This window comes from Gopherus flavomarginatus, chromosome 6 (assembly GCF_025201925.1).
Source record: "Gopherus flavomarginatus isolate rGopFla2 chromosome 6, rGopFla2.mat.asm, whole genome shotgun sequence".
NCBI classification, from domain to species: Eukaryota; Metazoa; Chordata; order Testudines; family Testudinidae; genus Gopherus; species Gopherus flavomarginatus.
Window position 1 is genome coordinate 65,401,254 of NC_066622.1, and position 20,451 is coordinate 65,421,704.

The 20,451-nt window shown below is 46.4% G+C and overlaps 1 protein-coding gene across 1 annotated transcript in view; it reads right to left on the reverse strand.

Annotated features, from left to right (window-relative positions):
• SYNPO2L (synaptopodin 2 like) overlaps nt 1-20,451 on the reverse strand; it is a 60,117-nt gene that overhangs the window by 18,432 nt on the left and 21,234 nt on the right. The window contains exon 3 of the mRNA XM_050960057.1: nt 17,247-17,890. Coding sequence (XP_050816014.1) covers nt 17,247-17,890 — 644 coding nt within the window. The remainder of the gene's footprint in view (nt 1-17,246; nt 17,891-20,451) is intronic.

The following is a 20,451-nucleotide window of genomic DNA, read 5'->3' on the forward strand; positions in this document are numbered from 1 at the left end:
AGTGCTGCAAGCACCATGGGCTTGATCCTGAAGCAGTGAAGTCAGTGAAAGTTCTGCCATTGACTTCGTAAGCATAAGATCAGTCAGCATGTGAGTAACTGAGTTCCAGAGACAAAGTCCCTCCACTAGACACATAACCTCTGCCCAGTGTCAGAAAATGATAATCAGCCCAGACATAGATAACTCAGTGGTTTGAGCATTGGCCTATTAAACCCAGGGTTGTGAGTTCAGTCCTTGAGGGGACCATTTGGGGATTGGTCCTGCTTTGAGCAGGGGTTTGGACTAGGTGAGGTCCCTTCCAACCCTAATAATCTATGATTCTATAAGTGCACTCTCTGTGCCATCCTCAAGTCTAGACTCCAACTGATAGAAAGCCACACATAGCTGTAATCATCTCATTGACATCTTCTCAATAGCCTCCTTCTAAAACATGGAGAGACAAGGTGAAAACAGTGATGGTTTCTTGCTTACAGGTGGTAGGTAGGGATCATGATTTGCCAAAGGGAACAGGAACAATCCCCTTGGGAGCATGGGCCCTAGTGAGGTTGAGCACTTCCACCATGATTAAAACAGGGAGGTGGTTGGTTTTCTCTTAGCAGTGGCCATCTGCACACTGCCCAACATGGGCTGAAGGTCACTGCTCATCATTGCTCCACATGGCAGGGAACAGAACTCAGATGAGATCCACAGGACAGAGATTGGAACCATATCTGGTTACCACCTTCTACCCCCAAACTGTGCCCTTTGGTCTTCCAAACCCCTAGTGAGTAGCAGCACTTCTCAGTTTTATTAGTGACCATATAACTGTGATCATCTAAGAGTCACGGCTGCCAAAGCTGGGGGGTCAAGTAGCAAAGCACAGACCATGGTGCAAAAGATTCAGAGTTCAAAGTGCTGATCAGACGGTCAATATTTGTCATGACCCACACTGCCTACACTCCAGCAGCAGTCAGATAGCACCTTTATTAGGCTCACCCTCACTGCATCCAGAGGGAATTTTACACAGTCTCCACTGTATAAGGTATTTATTTATAAGCATCACCTTACCCTGACTGGTGTGGCCTGTACATCAGAATGATGGCTTAAAATAATACAGTTTCCTTTTCCAGCGCAGTATGCTGTAATTCTGGTGCATCCACTTAGGCAGCTGGGCCCATGTCAAGCAGAGGAGGAAATTCTCCCACTCTCCCCTAACACCCCACTTCTTCCTCCACACCATATTTAGAAAGACTCGAGTTCCAGGGGCTAAAAATAGTCCAGCAGATAAGTTTAAAATGAGATATTTTGAAGCACTTCTGCACTGACTTAAATTCCTACCATAAGATAACAAGCTGGGACAAGAGTCCTGATCTGGTTTATCTGTCTTCTGCCTGGGGTTGGCACCTCTGTGAGGAAGGGTGGGAAAGTCTGAACCTGTTCCACATCTGAGTCCATCTATACTGTTGCTGAAAATAAAAAAAACTGTTCTGATGAGATGACTGAGAGGAACCAAACCTGATGAAAAAGGGATTTCAGAACAGAATAGTATGGTGCAGAGGTTTCCTGTGGTCTAGGGACACCATATGGACCTACAATTAGAGCTGGGTGAATAACACATTTTTCAGTTTGCTAGCAATTCTGAAAAAACAGAAAAAACACTAATTTAATTGAAAACATTTTTCAAATTTTTCAGTGGATCAGAAAGTTGATTTTTTTCCATTTTCAGCATTTTTAATGATGTAACTATATTTTTTAAAAAAGGAAATTTCAAAACAGAAAGTCATTTTCAATTGAAAAATTGTCAAAACATTTATTTAGAAAATATGAATGTTTTGGGGGTTTTTTCGATTTTTTTTGCTCTAAAATGAACAATTTGGCAAAATTGACATTTTGCTGTCACTGAATCTGCATTTTTTTATCAAAATATTTTTAGTTGAAAAATTTCACCCAGTTCTGCCTATCAGACAGCTTTGGAGAGCCATGGAACCTTATAAACTGCTAGTGCAAGCAGCTGTTATCCTGTTCCCATTCTCTGCTCCCTATAGACCTCTCTTGCTTCTTAGTCCCCCTTGATCCCCTGACTCTGCTACCACTGCAATGCATCCATTGCCCAACCTTACTCTCTCTATTGCCTGTGCTTCTCACCACATAACAGGCCTTTGTGACATTGCACAGCTTATGTTTTATGGAAATATGTTTATAAGTGTGAATATGATGTAACTGTAATAAGCGTAGTGTTTTTGTTGTGTGGTGTGTGGTTGCTGGTGAGTATTTGCTTCAGGTTGGGAGCTGTCCATAAGCGAGGACTGGCCTACAGTAACCCAGGAACCTATCCTTGTAACAAAGCATGTTGACAACTCTGTCCACATATCTATTCAGGGGACACCATCTTAGGACCTAATCACATCAGCCACACTGTCAGAGGCCCGTTCACCTGCACATCTACCAATGTGATATATGCCATTGTGTACCAGCAATGTCCCTCTGCCATGTACATTGGCCAAACCACACAGTCTCTAAACAAAAGAATAAATGGACACAAATCAGATGTCAAGAATTATAACATTCAAAAACCAGTTGATGAACACTTCAGCCTCCCTGGTCACTCAATTACAGACCTCAAAATCGCAATACTCCAACACAAAAACTCAAAAACAGATCCAACAAGGAACTGCAGAATTGGAATTAATTTGCAAACTGGACACCATTAAATTAGGCTTGAATAAAGACTGGGAGTGGATGGGTCATTACATAAAGTAAAACTATTTCCTCGTGCTAATTTTTCCCCTACTGTTACTCACAGCTTCTTATTAACTGCTGGAAATATTATCACTACAAAAGTTTTTTTTCTCCTGCTGATAATAGCCCACCTTAATGGATTAGCCTTGTTATAGTTGGTATGGCAACACCCATTTTTTCATGTTCTCTGTTTATATATATCTTCCTACTGTATTTTCCATTCCATGCATCCAATGAAGTGGGTTTTAGCCCACGAAAGCTTATGCCAAATAAATTTGTTAATCTCTAAGGTGCCACAAGTACTCCTCATTCTTTTTGCTGGTACAGACTAACACGGCTACCACTCTGAAACCTGTTACTTTGTTCCATCTGTTATTACTTGAAACCACTTAAATCCTACTTTTTATACTTAATAAAATCACTTTTGTTTATTAATTAATCCAGAGTAAGTGATTAATACCTGGGGGAGCAAACAGCTGTGTATATCTCTCGATCAGTGTTATAGAGGGTGGACAATTTATGAGTTTACCCTGTATAAGCTTTATACAGAGTAAAACAGATTTATTTGGGGTTTGGATCCCATTGGGAGCTGCATGTCTGGGTACTGGAGACAGGAGTACTTGCTGAGCTGTTTTCAATTAAGTCTGCAGCTTTGGGGGTGTGATTCAGACCCCGTGTCTGTGTTGCAGCAGGGTAGCATGTCTGGCTCAACAAGACAGAGTTCTGGAGACCCAAACTGACAGGGAAAACGGGCTCAGAGGTAGTTTCAGCACATCAGGTGACAGTCCCAAGGGGGTCTCTATGACTGAACCAAACACAGCCTGATTCTCCACTGCCCTACAGCTAGGGGTCAAGTCTCCACTGGTGTTAATGGGTGAAACTCCTTCAGCTGTGGTTTACACCTTTGCTGAGGGAGTGTAAAACAATACCATCTCTGAAAATGGTTGTCCATTTTACATTCACTTTGCACAGGTATAAAAGTAACCACAAGGTTAAAGGCAACGGTGAATCAGACCAATGACTGTATACACTGGATAAATACCAACCAGATGGAAATTACGAGAGTCTGGATTAGAAATTGGATGACAAGCAGAGAGCAAAGATTACTCATTTAAGACCTCCAAATGGAGCATCATATGGGTGAGCACTGGATCTCTATTATTTAATAGTGCCCCCAACGGTCTAGAGGAAGGTTTAAATTCAACAGTGATCAAATTTGCTAACACTACCAAATTGGAGGGGTAGTAAACATGTGAGGGTTGGAGTGGTGAATTGACCTGTAAGTGACCTGCAGTGGTTTGCATGCAATGAGATGAGTGGAGTGGCCAAGGATGTAAAGTGTTAAGCGTGCGCTAGGGAAAGGAAATAAACAGCACATCCACAAATCTGAGTCTGTGAAAGCCCCAGGCAGATAGGAGATAGCGACCTTAATATGAGCCCTTCACAGTATAACACTCTTACAGGAAATGCCAGTGTTATTCTTGCACTTGTGGAAAAGGATTCTTCTAGTCCCCTGTTCTTGGATAGGGGTTTCACCTATTCATCTAGGGAATCCATGGTACGCTCACATCTTGAATACTGTATGCATATGTGGTCACCCCATCTCAAAAAAGATATATTGGATTTGGAAAAGGTTCAGAAAAGGGCAACAAAAATTATTAGGGGTATGAAACGACTTCTGTTTGAGGAGAGATTAAGAAGACTGGGACTTTTCAGCTTGGAAAAGAGACTGCTAAGGGGAGATGTGACTGATGTAGAGAAAGTAGATAATAAAGAGTTGTTTACTATTTCTCATAACACATGAACTAGGGGTCACCAAATAAAATTAATAGGCAGCAGGTTTAAAACAAATAAAAGGAAGTATTTCTTCACACAATGCACAGTCAACCTGTGGAATTCCTTGCCAGAGGATGAAGGCCAAGACCATAACAGGGTTCAAAAAAGAACTAGATAAATTCATGGAGGGTAGATCAAAATCAATGGCTATTAGCCAGGATGGGCAGAAATGGTCTCCCTAGCCTCTGTTTGCCAGAAGCTGGAAATGAGTGACAGGGGGTGGATCACTTGATGATTACCTGTTCTGTTCATTCCCTCTGGGGCACCTGGCACTGGCCACTGTTGGAAGACAGGATACTGGGCTAGAAGACCTTTGGTTTGACCCAGTAGGGCCATTTTTATGTTCTTATGAACATAATGGGGTCACTCTAAATAGCCCTGTTGCAACTATACCTGGAATTCTTGCATCATTGGATATCTCTGCAGTTTAAGAATGAGATGGAAAAATTAGGGAAAATACAAAGAAGGGCAACAAAACTGCTACAGCTTCGAAGGAGAGACAAGAGAGCTGGAGAAGTAGACTAGAAAAGAGAAGATTCAGAAGGACCTTCTGAATTAGAGTCTCAGTGGAAAAAGGGGGTTGGTTATTCACACATTAAAGGTGGCAGGGCAGGGATCCGTGGCCTGAGGCTAAAGATGGAAGCACTCTGGTGAGGTAGATGGAGTTCTTCCCTGCAAGAGCAAGTGAGCCGTGGAACAGATTCCCTGGGAGGTGGCGGAGGATCATGACCACCAAGATTCAAAGGCAGGTTAGATATAGTGTTAGTGGGAATGCCATAGGGTGGTATTCTGCAAAAAGCAGGGATTTGATTGGACAGTCTAAATGGTCTTTAATGGTTTCACAGCCTAAAAATCCAGCACTGTGCTCCCATTACTGATCCACTGAGTCATCCATTCCCTGTGCAGAATCAAGTTCACTTTTTAAAAAACAGCTGGTTTTGAACCGCAATCTTGATTCACCCCTCTGGTTCAGGAGACTCCAGAGGGCACCCCCACACACACCATCTCTGTGGGCATGGATTGGGGGGATCCTTCACTAGGAAAGGGCAGGTGGTGTTTGCTCAAGAGGAACTAAAGGGCTTCTTAACGGGAGGGCAGTTTTAAATTGTGCATAGGTGCCACTAGAGCCAGCAGAGGCTGTGCTGAATCCAGGCCCAAGCACTATAGTAACACCCCTTTCCAAACCAGCACCACATCCCTTTGGGGCTGCTCTGGCTGGCTTGAGTCCCCAGCAGTATGATGCACTGCATGCCCCTTGCATGACCCTAGTGTCCCTTCAGCTGGGCTCCCATGGCAGCCAACATAGCCCAGAGTTCAGTCAAAGCCATGAAGTGCAGAATGTGAGTATTTAGGTGCAGTAGTTTCTCTAGCTCTCCTCGCCATAGCCTTTACCACCCCACCCCCCATTCTTTTCTGTTATTCCTTGGTTTGTCACTGACCAGACCATTGTGCTACGGCCTCATCGGGGCAGAAAAGTTTGTCTCCATCCTCTCAAGCAGCAGAGAGTCGCAGTCTAGTAAAAGGCCATGTGAACCGCCATGGAGTGCCATCAGCCTGCGAGTCGCTACTGAGAACTCTTCCACCAGGGATCCTGCTGAGAGAAGCCTCACCCAAAAGGGAGTATATCGGGACAGGAAAGTACTAGCTCAGCCTGCAATGGTGCTAGGAACCCCTCCGTCTAGCTAGCAACATCCTTACGTCACCTCCAGCCATGGGAGATTATTCTGCCATAAGAAATGCTTTGATTTAAATATGTGGCTTTCCTGGGAGCCTTCTGTGCTGACTCTGTCCTTGGAAATAAGCCCTGATGTAAAGCGATTGCTCATCCTGTGCTAGGACTATCAGGTGGCAGAGAGCAGCTGGACATGCCTTTCTCAGCATTCACCTCATATTTGTATATTATTCAAAGGGGAAAAAATAGCTTCAGCCTAGAGGAGGTGGAAATTGCTCTTTTCACTGCTGTCCTAAGCGGGGGTGAATTCTCAACAGGCTGTGGAACAAACAGAACCAGCCAAGGCCTGGCCTTGCATCATCGGTACTGCCAAGCTGGGTCTGATTTAAGATAGCACCTGCCGGATTGAGTCTGCCTTGTGACATGGGGCAGAGCAATAGCTCAGTGCGCTGCCATGAGGAAGGAGCTTAGCTTTGGAAGAAGTCTACAAAGCTCCTTTGGGCAAGGAGACAGGGTGGTATTCTCTCCGAGAAAGAGAGGAAAACAGCTGTAGCAGTGGCCTTACAACAAGACTCATAGGTCAGAAGGGACCATTGCGATCATCTACTCTGATCTCCTGCATGTCACAGGCCACAGAACTTCACCCACCCACTCCTATAACAGACCCCTCACCTTTAGTTGAGTTAATGAAATCCTCTAATCACAATTTAAAGACGTCAAGTTGGAGAATTCACCATTCACTCTAGTTCAGGAGTGGGCACACTATGGCCCGCAGGCCACATCTGGTCCGCCAGCCAATTTAATCCAGCCCTCGAGCTCCCGCTGGGGAGCAGGGTCTGGGGCTTGCCCTGTTCCTGCGCTCCAGCCGGGGAGTGGGCTCGGGGGCCACTCCATGCATGTGTGCTGCAGCTCTGCATGGCTCCCAGGAGCAGCAGCATGTTCCCCCACCAGCTGCTACATTTAGGGTAAGCCAGGGAGCTCCATGCCTGGCTGTGCCTTCGTGTAGGAGCAGGAGGGAGGACATGCTGCTGCTTCTGGGAGCTGCATGAGGTAAGCGCCAACCAGAGCCTGCACCCCTGAGTCCCTCCCATGCCCCAACCCTCTGCCCCAGCCCTGATCCCCTCCTTCCCTCCAAACCCCTCAATCCCAACCCCGAGCACCCTCCTGCACCCCAAACTCCTCATTCGCAGCCCCACCCCAGAGCCTGCACCCTCAGCAGAGCCCTCACACACACATACCCGAAACTTCTTCCCCAGCCTGGAGCCCCCTCCCACACCCTGAACTCCTCATTTCTGGCTCCACTGCAGGGCCCACACCCCCAGCCAGAGCTCTCACCCCCTCCTACACCCCAATGCCAATTTCATGAGCATTCATGGCCCGCCATACAATTTTCACACCCAGATGTGGCCCTCGGGCCAAAAAGTTTGCCCATCCCTCCTCTAATTCAAACCAGCAAGTGAATTGGCCCCCATGCTGCAGAGGAAGGCAAAAAACCCTAGGGTATCTGCCAGGAGAAAATTCCTTCCCAACCTTAAATATGGCGATCAGTTAGATCCTGAGCCTGTGGGCGAGACCAGCAGCCAGGTACGTAGGAAAGAATTTCTGTGTAGTAACCCGGAGCCTTCCTTTACTCATGTCCTATCTCCACCCAGGTGGGAGGGATAGCTCAGTGGTTTGAGCAATAGCCTGCTAAACTCAGAGTCATGAGTTCAATCTTTAAGGAGGGCCACTTAGGAATCTGGGGCAAAAATCTGTCTGGGGATTAGTCCAGCTTCAAGCAGGGGGTTGGACTAGATGACCCCCTGAGGTCCCTTCCAACCCTGACATTCTATGATTGGAAATATCTGCTAATAGCAGGAGGCAAGTCTAGTGGTTACAGCAGGGTACTGGGAGTCAGGACTCCTGGACATTATTCCCAATTTGCTGTGTGACCACAGGCAAGTGTTTTAATTTCTCTGTGCATCAGTTCCCATATCTGTAATATAGGGATAATATGAATGACCTACCTCACAGTGGGGCTGTAATGTGAATTAATTGATTGTACAGCAGTTTGTGGTCCTTGGATGACAGATACTATTGTACAACATATTGATAGAGCTGCATAGGTCACAACTCTAAAGAAAAGATGGATCTTGCCCTGTCATCATGTAAGGAGTTAAAATACTGCTTGGGTAGCAGGAAACACAAGGAGTATGGTACATGACTGGAAGCCTCCTGATTCATATTGAGAAAGTAGGGCAATCAGCTAGTTATCTTAGGTGCGTGTACACGAACGCAAGAAGCCTGGGAAACAAGCAGGAAGAACTGCAAGTCCTGGCACAATCAAGGAACTATGATGTGATTGGAATAACAGAAACTTGGTGGGGCAGGTCACATGACTGAAGCACTGTCATGGATGGGCATAAACTGTTCAGGAAGGACAGGTACAGGAGGGGTTTGTTTTGCTGTGGGTGGTGGTGTTTTGGGTTGGTTTGTGTTTCCCAGATTTACAGAATTTAGGTGGGAAGCCTATGACAGATAAAGAAGCAGCAGTTGTAGTGACCCAAACAGTGGAAGACACAACGAAGATGACTGGATGTGGAAGCTGCAGCATGTACGTGATCCTGGAGGGGGTACCTGAAAAGAGTTTCGTCTGCATGAAGTGCCACCAGATAGAGCTGATGGAAGAAAAGATCCGAGGATTGGAGATGCAGGTGGAAACTCCGGTCAAGTTTAGAAGGGGGTTCCAGCAGATGATGGAGCAAAGACATGATGAGGCTGAAGGGAAAAGCTCAGACTTGCAGATGGAAGCAGGACCAAAGAACTCTGAGGGGAGACTGCTGGGTGAGGAAAGTGGATGGTGGAAGCATGTGACTAAGAGAACCAGGCAGAGGAAAAGATGGGCCAGTGAAGGAGAAATAGAGCTCAGGAACAGGTTTGCAGAGTTGGAAAATGAAGAAGGGGCACAGCAGGTGGTCGCTGAAGGTGAGAGGGCAAGGAAGAAGATAAGAGCAGCTAGTCCTATAGGAAGAGGCGAAGAGTCAATGGAGACAACACCAAATATGAGCCCCAGGAGGATACAGGATGGGTTGCAGAGGATTGCAAGGGTGAATAGAAATCAAGAGGTCTTGGAGCCAGAGGGAACAGGGGATAGACCAGAGAATTGCACTGTCACCAGGAAAAGGCAGGTCTACATGACTGAGGACTCCTTACTGAGAAGAATAGACAGGCCTGTAACCAGAGCTGATCCAGAGAACAGAAGGGTGTGCTTTCTGCCAGGTGCTAAGATACAGGATGTGGACTTGAGGCTGAAGAGGATCCTGAGGGGAGCGGGAAAGAATCCGCTGATTGTCCTTTATGTGGGAACGAATGATACGGCTAGATTCTCACTGGAACGTATCAAGGGACACTATGCCAAGCTGAGGAAGACACTTAAGGAAATAGAGGCTCAGGTGATCTTCAGTGGGATTCTGCCTGTTCCTAGAAAAGGGCAACAAAGGTGTGACAAGATTATGACAATCAACAGATGACTCAGGCAGTGGTGCTATAAGGAGGGCTTTGGGATGTATGGCCACTGGGAGGCATTCATGGACAGAGGACTGTTCTCTCAGATGGACTTCACCTGAGAAGGGAGGAAAATAGACTTCTAGGATGGAGGCTGGCTCAACTGATTAAGAGAGCTTTAAACTAGGAATTGGGGGGAGATGGTTGGGAGATGTTCAGTAATCTCCACGCCAGATTTTAACATTGAGAGGGAAGAAAATAAAGCAAGAAAGAATGAGTAGAGAATGGACATACGGAGGAAGGGTAGTGTAGATACCAGTCTAATAGGTGACACTGGCAGTAGAATGTCTGGGCCAAATCGGGTAAAGAATGTCAGTGAAGCCAAACAGCAAGAATTAAGATGTTTGTACACTAATGCGAGGAGCCTAGGTAACAAAATGGAGGAACTAGAGTTACCAGTTAAGGAAGTTAAACTGGATATTATAGGGATAACAGAAACATGGTGGAATAGTAGTCATGACTGGAGTACAGGTATTGAAGGGTATGTGCTGTTTAGGAAAGACAGAAATAAAGGCAAAGGTGGTGCAGTAGCATTATATATCAATGATGAAGTAGACGGTAAAGAAATGAGAAGGGATGGAATGGATAAGACAGAGTCTGTCTGGGCAAAAATCACATTGGGGAATAAAGCTACTAGAGCCTCCCCTGAGATAGTGCTTGGGGTGTGCTACAGACCACCGAGATCTGATTTGGATATGGATAAAGACCTTTTTAATGTTTTTAATGAAGTAAATACTAATGGGAATTGTGTGATCATGGGAGATTTTAACCTCCCAGATATAGACTGGAGGACAAGTGCTAGTAATAATAATAGGGCTCAGGTTTTCCTATATGCGATAGCTGATGGATTCCTTCACCAAGTAGTTGCTGAACTAACAAGAGGGGATGCCATTTTAGATTTGGTTTTGGTGAGTAGTGAGGACCTCATAGAAGAAATGGTTGTAGGGGACAACCTTGGTTCGAGTGATCATGAGCTAATACAGTTTAAACTAAATGGAAGGATAAACAAAAATAGATCTGGGACTAAGGTTTTTTATTTCAAAAAGGCTAACTTCAAAGAATTAAGGGAATTAGGGAAGTGGATTGGACTGAAGAACTTGGGGATCTAAAGGTGGAGGAAGCCTGGAATTACTTCAAGTCAAAGTTGCAGAAACTATCAGAAGCCTGCATCCCAAGAAAGGGGAAAAAAATTCACAGGCAGGAGTTGTAGACCAAGTTGGATGAGCAAGCATCTCAGAGAGGTGATTAAGCAAAAGCAGAAAGCCTACAAGGAATAGAAAATGGGAGTGATCAGCAAGGAAAGCTACCTTATTGAGGTCAGAACATGTAGGGATAAAATGAGAAAAGCCAAAAGCTATGTAGAGTTGGACCTTGCAAAGGGAATTAAAACCAATAGTAAAAGGTTCTATAGCCATATAAATAAGAAGAAAACAAAGAAAGAAGAAGTGGGACCGCTAAACACTGAGGATGGAGTGGAGGTTAAGGATAATCTAGGCATGGCCCAATATCTAAACAAATACTTTGCCTCAGTCTTTAATGAGCTTAATGAGGAGCTTAGAGATAATGGTAGGATGACAAATAGGAATGAGGATATGGAGGTAGATATTACCACATCCGAGGTAGAAGCCAAACTTGAACAGCAAGACAATTAGCAAGAAGTTTTTAATGAATCTGTAAACTCAGGGGTTGTACCGTACGACTGGAGAATTGCTAATTTAGTTCCTATCTTTAAGAAAGGGGAAAAAAGTGATCCACGCAACTACAGGCCTGTCAATTTGACATCTGTAGTATGAAAGGTCTTGGAAAAAAATTTGAAGGAAAAAGTAGTCAAGGACATTGAGGTCAATGGTAATTGGGACAAAATACAACATGGTTTTACAAAAGGTAGATCGTGCCAAACCAACCTGATCTCCTTCTTTGAGAAGATAACAGATTTTTTAGATGAAGAAAATGCAGTGGATCTAATTTACCTCGATTTTAGTAAGGCATTTGATACGGTTCCACATGGGGAATTATTAGTTAAATTGGAAAAGATGGGGATCAATATGAAAATTGAAAGGTGGATAAGGCACTGGTTAAAGGGGAGACTACAACAGGTCATACTGAAAGGTTAATTGTCAGGCTGGAGGGAGGTTACTAGTGGAGTTCCTCAAGGATTGGTTTTGGGACCAATCTTATTTAATCTTTTTATTACTGACCTTGGCACAAAAAGTGGGAATGTACTAATAAAGTTTGCAGATGACACAAAGCTGGGCGGTATTGCCAATACAGAGAAGGACCAGGATATCATACAGGAAGATCTGGATGACCTTGTAAACTGGAGGAATAGTAATAGGATGAAATTTAATAGTGAAAAGTGCAAGGTCAAGCATTTAGGGATTAATAACAAGAACTATTGTTATAAGCTGGGGAGGCATCAGCTGGAAGTAACAGAGAAGGAGAAGGATCTCAGAGTATTGGTTCATCACAGGATGATTATGAGCCGCTAATGTGATATGGCTGTGAAAAAGGCTAATGCAGTCTTGAGATGCATCAGGCGCGGTATTTCCAGTAGAGATAAGGAGATGTTAGCACCATTATACAAGGCACTGGTAAGACCTCAACTGGAATACTGTGTGCAGTTCTGGACTCTCATGTTTAAGAAGGATGAATTCAAACTGGAATAGGTTCAGAGAAGGGCTACTAGGATGATCCAAGGAATGGAAAACCTGTCTTATGAAAGGAGACTCAAAGCTTGGCTTGTTTAGCCTAACCAAAGGAAGGCTGAGGGAAGATATGATTGTTCTCTATAAATATATCAGAGGGATAAATACAATGGAAGGAGAGGAATTATTTAAGCTCAGTACCAATGTGGACACAAGAACAAATGGATATCAGGAAGTTTAGTCTTGAAATTAGATGAAGGTTTCTAACCATCAGAGGAGTGAAGTTCTGGAACAGCCTTCCAAGGGGAGCAGTGGGGACAAAAGACATATCTGGCTTTAAGACTAGGTTTGATAAGTTTATGGAGGGAATGGTATGATGGGATAGCCTAATTTTGGCAATTAATTGGTTTTTGACTACTAGCAGTAAATATGCCCATTGGCTTGTGATGGGATGTTAGATGGGTTGGGATCTGAGTTACTACAGATAATTCTTTCCTGCTGTCTGGCTGGTGAGTCTTGCCCACATGCTCAGGGTTTAAGTGATCTCCATATTTGGCATTGGGAAGGAATTTTCCTTCAGGGCAGATTGGCAAAGGCCCTGGGGGTTTTTCCCCTTCCTCTGCAGCGTGGGGCACGGGTCACTTGCTGGAAGATTCTCTGACCTTGAAGTCTTTAAACCATGATTTGAGGACTTCAATGGCTCAGGCACAGGTTTGATACAGGAGTGGGTGGGTGAGATTCTGTGGCCTGCATTGTGCAGGAGTTCAGACTAGATGATCATCATGGTCCCTTCTGACCTTAAAGTCTACGATTCTATGAAAGGTGGAGGAGTTGCATTGTATGTAAGAGAGCAGTATGATTGCTCAGAGCTCCAGTATGAAACTGGAGAAAAGCCTGTTGAGAGTCTTTGGGTTAAGTTTAGAGGTGAGAGCAACAAGGGTGATGTCGTGGTGGGCATGTGCTATAGACCACCAGAACAGAAGGATGAGGTAGACAAGGCTTTCTTTGGACAACTAACTGAAGTTTCCAGATCATGGGCCCTGGTTCTAATGCAGGACTTCAATCACCCTGACATCTGCTGGGAGAGCAATACAGCAATGCACAGACAATCCAGGAAGTTTTTGGAGAGTGTTGGGCACAACTTTCTGGTGCAAGTGCTGGAGGAACCGACTACGGGCCATGCTCCTTTTGACCTGCTACTTACAAACAGGGAAGAATTGGTAGGGGAAGTAGATGTGGGTAGCAACCTAGACAGCAGTGACCATGAGATGGTTGAGTTCAGGATCCTGACAAATGGAAGAAAGGAGGGTAACAAAATACGGACCCTGGACTTCAGAAAAGAAGACTTTGACTCCATTAGGGAACTGATGGGAAGGATCCCCTGGGAGGGTAATATGAGGGGGGAATGAGACCAGGAGAGCTGGCTGTATTTTAAAGAAGCCTTATTGAGGGTGCAGGAACAAACCATCCCAATGCGCAGAAAGAATAGCAAATACAGCAGGTGACCAGCTTGGCTTAACAGTGAAATCTTCAGTGATCTTAAACTCAAAAAGGAAGCTTACAAGAAGTGGAAACTTGGACAGATAATTAGGGAAGTGTATACAAATATTGCTCGAGCATGCAGGGGTGTAATCAGGAAGGCCAAGGTACGACTGGAATTGCAGCTAGCAAGGGACATGCACGGTAACAAGAAGAGTTTCTACAGGTATGTTAGCAACAAGAAGGTCAGGGAAAGTGTCAGACCCTTACTGAATGGAGGAGACAACCTAGTGACAGATGATGTGGAAAAAGCTGAAGTACTCAAAGCTTTTTTTGCCTCAGTCTTCACAGACAAGGTCAGCTCCCAGACTGCTGCACTGGGCAACAGAGTATTGGGAGGGGGTGAGCAGCCCTCAGTGGTGAAAGAACAGGTTAAGGACTATTTAAGAAAGCTGGACATGCACAAGTCCATGGGTCCAGATCTAATGCATCCAAGAGTGCTGAGGGAGTTGGCTGATGTGACTGCAGAGCCACTGGCCATTATCTTTGAAAATTCGTGGTAATCGGGGGAGGTCCCAGACAATTGGAAAAAGGCAAATATAGTTCCCACATTTAAAAAAGGGAAGACAACCCAGGGAACTACAGACCTGTCAGCCTCAAGGAATCCATTTTGAAGCACTTGGAGGAAAGGAAGGTGATCAAGAACAGTCAACATGGATTCACCAAGGGCAAGTCATGCCTGACCAACCTGACTGCCTTCTATGATGAGATAATTGGCTCTGTGGATATGGGGAAAGCAATGGATGTGATATATCTTGACTTTAGCAAAGCTTTTGTTATGATCTCCCACAGTATTCTTGCCAGCAAGTTAAAGAAGTATGGATTGGATGAATGGACTATAGGGTGGATTAAAAGCTGGCTAGATTGTCAGGCAGTGATCAATGGCTCAATGTCTAGTTGGCGGCTGGTATCAAGCGGAGTACCCTAGGGGTCAGTCCTGGGGCCAGTTTTGTTTAACATCTTTACTAATGATCTGGATGATGGGATGAATTGCACCCTCAGCAAGTTCGCAGATGACACTAAGCTGGGGGGAGAGGTACATACACTGGAGAGTAGGGATAGGGTCCAGAATGACCTAGACAAATTGGTGAATTGGGCCAAAAGAAATCTGATGAGGTTCAACAAAGACAAGTGTAGAGTCCTGCACATAGGAAGGAAGAATCCCATTAACCACTACAGGCTGGGGACCAACTGGCTAAGCGGCAGTTCTGCAGAAAAGGACCTGGGGATTACAGTGGACGAGAAGCTGGATTTGAGTCAGCAGTGTGCCCTTGTTGCCAAGAAAGCCAACGGCATACTGGGCTATATTAGTAGGAGCTTTTCCAGCAGATCGAGGGAAGTGATTATTCCCCTCTATTTGGCCTCGGTGAGGCCACACCTGGAGTATTGCATCCAAATGTGGTCCCCTCCACTACAGAAAGGATGTGGACAAATTGGAGCGAGTCCAGCAGAGGGCAACGAAAATGATTAGGGGTCTGGGGCACATGACTTAAGAGGAGAGGCTGAGGGAACTGGGTTTATTTAGTCTGAAGAAGAGAAGAGTGAGGGGGGATTTGATAGCAGCCTTCAGCTACCTAAAGGGGGGTTCCAAAGAGGATGGAGCTTGGCTGTTCTCAGTGGTGGCAGAGGACAGAACAAAGAGCATTGGTCTCAAGTTGCAGTGGGGGAAGTCTAGGCTGGATATTAGGAAACACTATTTCACTAAGAGGATGACGAAGCACTGGAATGGGTTACCTAGGGAGGTGGTGGAATCTCCATCCTTAGAGGTTTTTAAGGCTCGGCTTGACAAAGCCCCAACTGGGATGATTTAGTTGGTATTGGTCCTGCTTTGAGCAGGGGGTTGGACTAGATGACCGGAGGTCTCTTCCAACTCTAATCTATGATTCTGTGATAGCAGGATGCAGGTAAGATGTCCACGACTAAGAGAGGTGGGACTCAGCTTTCTCCTTCCCCATAACATCTTGCTACAAGTTCTTGAGAGGAAATGATAGGTGAGGGGAATAGGCAGGGAAAGCTGGCCAAGAATGTAATTCAAGGAATAATGGCCTTAAGCTAATGATAAATAAAGGCAGGTTTAGATTAGATAGAAGGAAAAACACCCTCCTGGTAAGAGCAATTAGTGGAACAGTCATCAAAGGAGATCACAGAGGTGTTACTTATGGAAATGTTCAAAAACAATAAAGGAGGATGGAGTAGCCAGCCCAAGAGGATTAGATTTGGTTACTTCAGACATCTCTTCCAGCCCTGATTTCCATGAATCCTAAGAATTGCTCAGGTTAATCTACAAAGCAGGTGGAGGCTGAGTGGACACAGAATTACAGAACCACAGAAATAAGAGCTAGAAAGGTCCTGTTAGGTCACTTTGGGTATATCTACACTGCATTGTAAACTCAGGTCTGTGGGACTCAGGCTTGGGGACATCGAAGCCTGTGCTTGAGCATCCACATTGCATTTTAAACCTGGGTTTCCAATTGCTGGGCCTGGGTTTCACAGCTGTACTAATGTGCCCACACTGCACTGCACAGACCTTCTGACTAGGGTCTGTGGTCTGAGCTGTGTCTACACCGTAAACCAACAGGGCTTGGGCCCAACTCATATCAGGACTCAGGCTCTGACCCACCCCCTAGCAGGGTCCTAGATTCCAGTTCCTGAGTGCTTGGTGACTTGATTCACTCTGATTTGTGCCTGGACGGAACGGGGTGTGGGCTCAAATATGAGTCAGAGTCAGGCTTAGTTTGCAGTGCAGACGTAGTCCTCTAGTCCAGTGGTTCTCAAACTTGTTCCGCTGCTTGTGCAGGGAAAGCCTCTGGTGGGCCAGGCTGGTTTGTTTACCTGTCATGTCCACAGATTCGGCTGATCACGGCTCCCACTGGCCGCGGTTCGCCACTCCAGGCCAATGGGGGCTGCAGGAAGGGCGGCAAGCACATCTCTCAGCCTGTGCCACTTCCAGCAGCTCCCATTGGCCTGTAGCAGTGAACTTGAGCCTGGACAGTTCCAGTACCAGCCATCTCCCTCCTGTTTCCAACAGAAATCAGGGTGGGGATGGGTGGAGTCCTGCCACTTTTTGTGCTTGAATTCTAGACTCTGAACATCTTCCCTGAGCGCCTGCCAGAGGAAACTCTGAGTGACCTAAGCCGCCAGCTCAGACCCCTGCAGGGCTGGCCTGGCCCAGCGTCCTGCCACACGAGAGAAGCTGGGTTAAGTGCTGGGTGAAGGCCTTTTGGCCTGGGAAGGGGAGTTAGCACAGGCAGGTTGCAGCAGAGGAGTAGAGAGGTGGGTCTGAGGGCACTTACTAGCTAGTTTGGCTTTCTCTGCATAGGTGGTGGTTAAATCTTCATCGACTGGGTGTTCTACTGGCCCCACCATGGGGATGAGGTGGCGCTCTGCTCGGATGGTCCTGGTGGCATGGGGCAGGAGCATGGCCTCTGGGGAGAGCTCTCTGCTCTCTGCTGGGGACGGCTGCAGCAGCACCTCACTCTCTGAGAAAGGGGTGTCCGTGAGGCTGCTGGGCTGCTTCACAATCTCTCTCTCGGCCACACCACTCATGTTCTCTCCTCCCTCTCCGGCCTGCACTGCTGCCTCTGGGGTGCTGTCATAGCCACTCAGCTCAGACAGAGACACCTCATCCTGTGGCTCGCCTGGCTTGTTGTTGGAGCCTCCAGGTGGAGAGCGAGGGCTCTTCTTGCGGGCCCGCCGGTGCTTCTCCTGGGCAATGTTGTCAGCGTCACTGTCCGTCTCACCATAGTACGCCTCGCTGTCGGGGGGCGAGGTCAGGCTCCCCAGCTGCTGCTGCCGCCTGCGCTGTGGCTCAGGTGGGGTGATGGTTGGGGGACCAGCTGGCTCTGGGCTGACTGGGGAGGGTGCGGAGAGTACTCGAGGCTGCCCAGGGGAAAGTGAGTGCAGGGGCCGCGTGCCAGACCGGTCTCTGCCAGCCATCCTGTGGAGAGAAGGAGGAGTGGCTCAGTGAATTTCAGTCAGTGGAGGAACTCCTAGGATGCAGGGGGATGGCACTCAGCATAGGGGAGGGACAGGGGCCATAAATGTCTCACCTATCTGGATGATACAGGCCAAATTCAAACCCACCATTTGCAGTTGCAACTCAGATGGCTACATCAGGGCCAATTAATCACTGACATTTCTCTGCTTCCTAGCTTGGCTGTGCTGGAAAGGGTGTTGGCTATACCTGCGACACAGGAATAGCAAGTGGCACCCCGTCTTCCCCTCCCCCAGACCTTGGGGGCTGCTATGCTTCTCAAAGGCATATTGTCTCCAGGCCCCACAGCAGGGGCAAGGCAACTCCTCCTCCCCTGTCCATCCCAGCTTGGCTGGTGAGAGCTGTAACTGAGCCCTGTACTCTGATTTCTGACTGTATATCCCACAGGCTCAGTCCTGATGGTTCTGGACAGGCAAAAACTCAGTGGTAATTTTACTTGCAAAAGGCTTAGTCGGGACTCCATGATTTGGCCCCTTGAGTTCACACTGCGGCTGAATTCTGCCATTCTTATTACTCAGAACCTGCTGTGTCAGAACTCCCACTAGGCTGTGTTTACACTTACAGTGGCATGCACGGTACAGTAACTCCTCACTTAACGTTGTAGTTATGTTCGTGAAAAATGCAACTTTAAGCAAAATGATGTTAAGCGAATCCAATTTCCCCATAAGAATTAATGTAAATGGGGGGTGGGGCTAGATTCCAGGGAAATTTTTTTCACTCGACAAAAAACTATATTACACACACACACACACAGTCTAAGTTTTAAACAAACAATTTAATATTGTACACAGCAATGATGATTGTGAAGCTTGGTTGAGGTGGTGAAGTCAGAGGGTGGGATATTTCCCAGGGAATGCCTTACTGCTAAATGATGAGCTATCATTCCGCTGAGCCCTCAAGGATTAACCCATTGCTGTTAATTTAGCCTCACACTCTACAAGGCAGCACAAATGGAGGGAGGGGAGATAGCATGGCAGACAGAGACAGACACACACATCCTGTGTGTGGGAGAGAGAGAGAGAAGTGCATTGCCCCTTTAAGTATGAGGACCCCACTCTGAGTACATTGCCTTTAAAAAAAATCAGGAAATTGAGACAACAGCTGCAATCAGCAAGCTCTCTCTGTCCTGAACCCTGTCCTGTCCCCACCTTGCTCTACATGGAAAAGGGGTAAGCTGGGAGAGGGAGAGAAGTAGGGGGGGACACCCTGACATTAGCTTCCCTTTTCCCCCCTCCCCTGAACAGCAAGCAGAAGGCTCCTGGGAGCAGCTCCAAGGCAAGAGGGCAGAAGCAGCACATGGCAGTGGGGGAAGGGACAGCTAAACTGCCTGCAATTGGTAGCCTGCTGGGCAGCTGCTGCACAGGGAACTTAGGGGAGTGGGGAGCTGATGGGGGGCTGCCGGTCCACCCTGGTTCCAAGCCCCCACTAGCTAGCTTTAACAGGCTGCTGTCCCTGCAAGCAGTGGACAAAGCAGGCCACTGCCAAACGACATTAGAAGGGAGCATTGCACAACTTTAAACTAGCATGTTCCCTAATTGATCAGCAACGTAACAATAAAACAACATTAACCAGGACAACTTTAAGTGAGAAGTTACTGTACAGGCACTACACATGTAGCTACACCCTGCGGCAAAAGGCAGGCTGTATCCACACTGTGGTATATAGCTACATGCTGCAGTGCAAGCCTCTGGCAGCAGGGAGGTAGCAGAATACTACACTGCTATAAATAGCAGCATTAGATGTGGGAGGCATGGCTTGGGCAAGTAGAGAGCCATGTAGGGTACATCACTGGGTATTCAGGTGTGTAGGGCATTCTACTCACCTAAACTGTGCCTCACTGTCTCCACTGCTGTGTATACCTGTGCTAGCTGGCTGTACAGTGTTGGTACGCTGCACCCCACTGTATGTGTAGCTGCGCCTGCACAGTCATGTACGCACTGAGTCAGGACTTGGCTGTTTGACACATGGTCTGGGAAAAGGTGGTTCAGAAGCGTTTATGCTTCATCTTTCAAACAAATAAATGCTTGAGAAAGAAAAGCTCATATGGCGGCGAGGGAAACTTTCACCGTGAGCCTTATGAGGGAGGCGGGGGCTGGGTGTGTGCTTGTACTGCAAGTGCTTGGAGCAGGTGGGTCTCTTTTAAATGTAAGGTTTCGGAGTGGTAGCCATGTTAGTCTGTATTAGCAAAAAAACCGAGGAGTCCTTGTTTTTTTTTTAAATTTAAGGGTTCATGAAAGATAATTTGGTGCTTAGCTGGATAGTAAAAAAATGTAAATGACAAGCACCTACATCCTTTTTTCAAAAGGGATTGGAGCACTTAGGAGGCTAAATCCAATTGACCGTCAATGGGATTTTGGCTCCTAAGTGCCTAAATCCCTTTGAAGATGAGTCTTAGACTTCTCAGTCAGTTAGCTGTTGCAATGCTGAATGCAACAACACCTACATACCGTTAAAAATCTGAGTCTTAGATGCTTTTGAAAATTGTACCACTTGGCTTCCTCTCA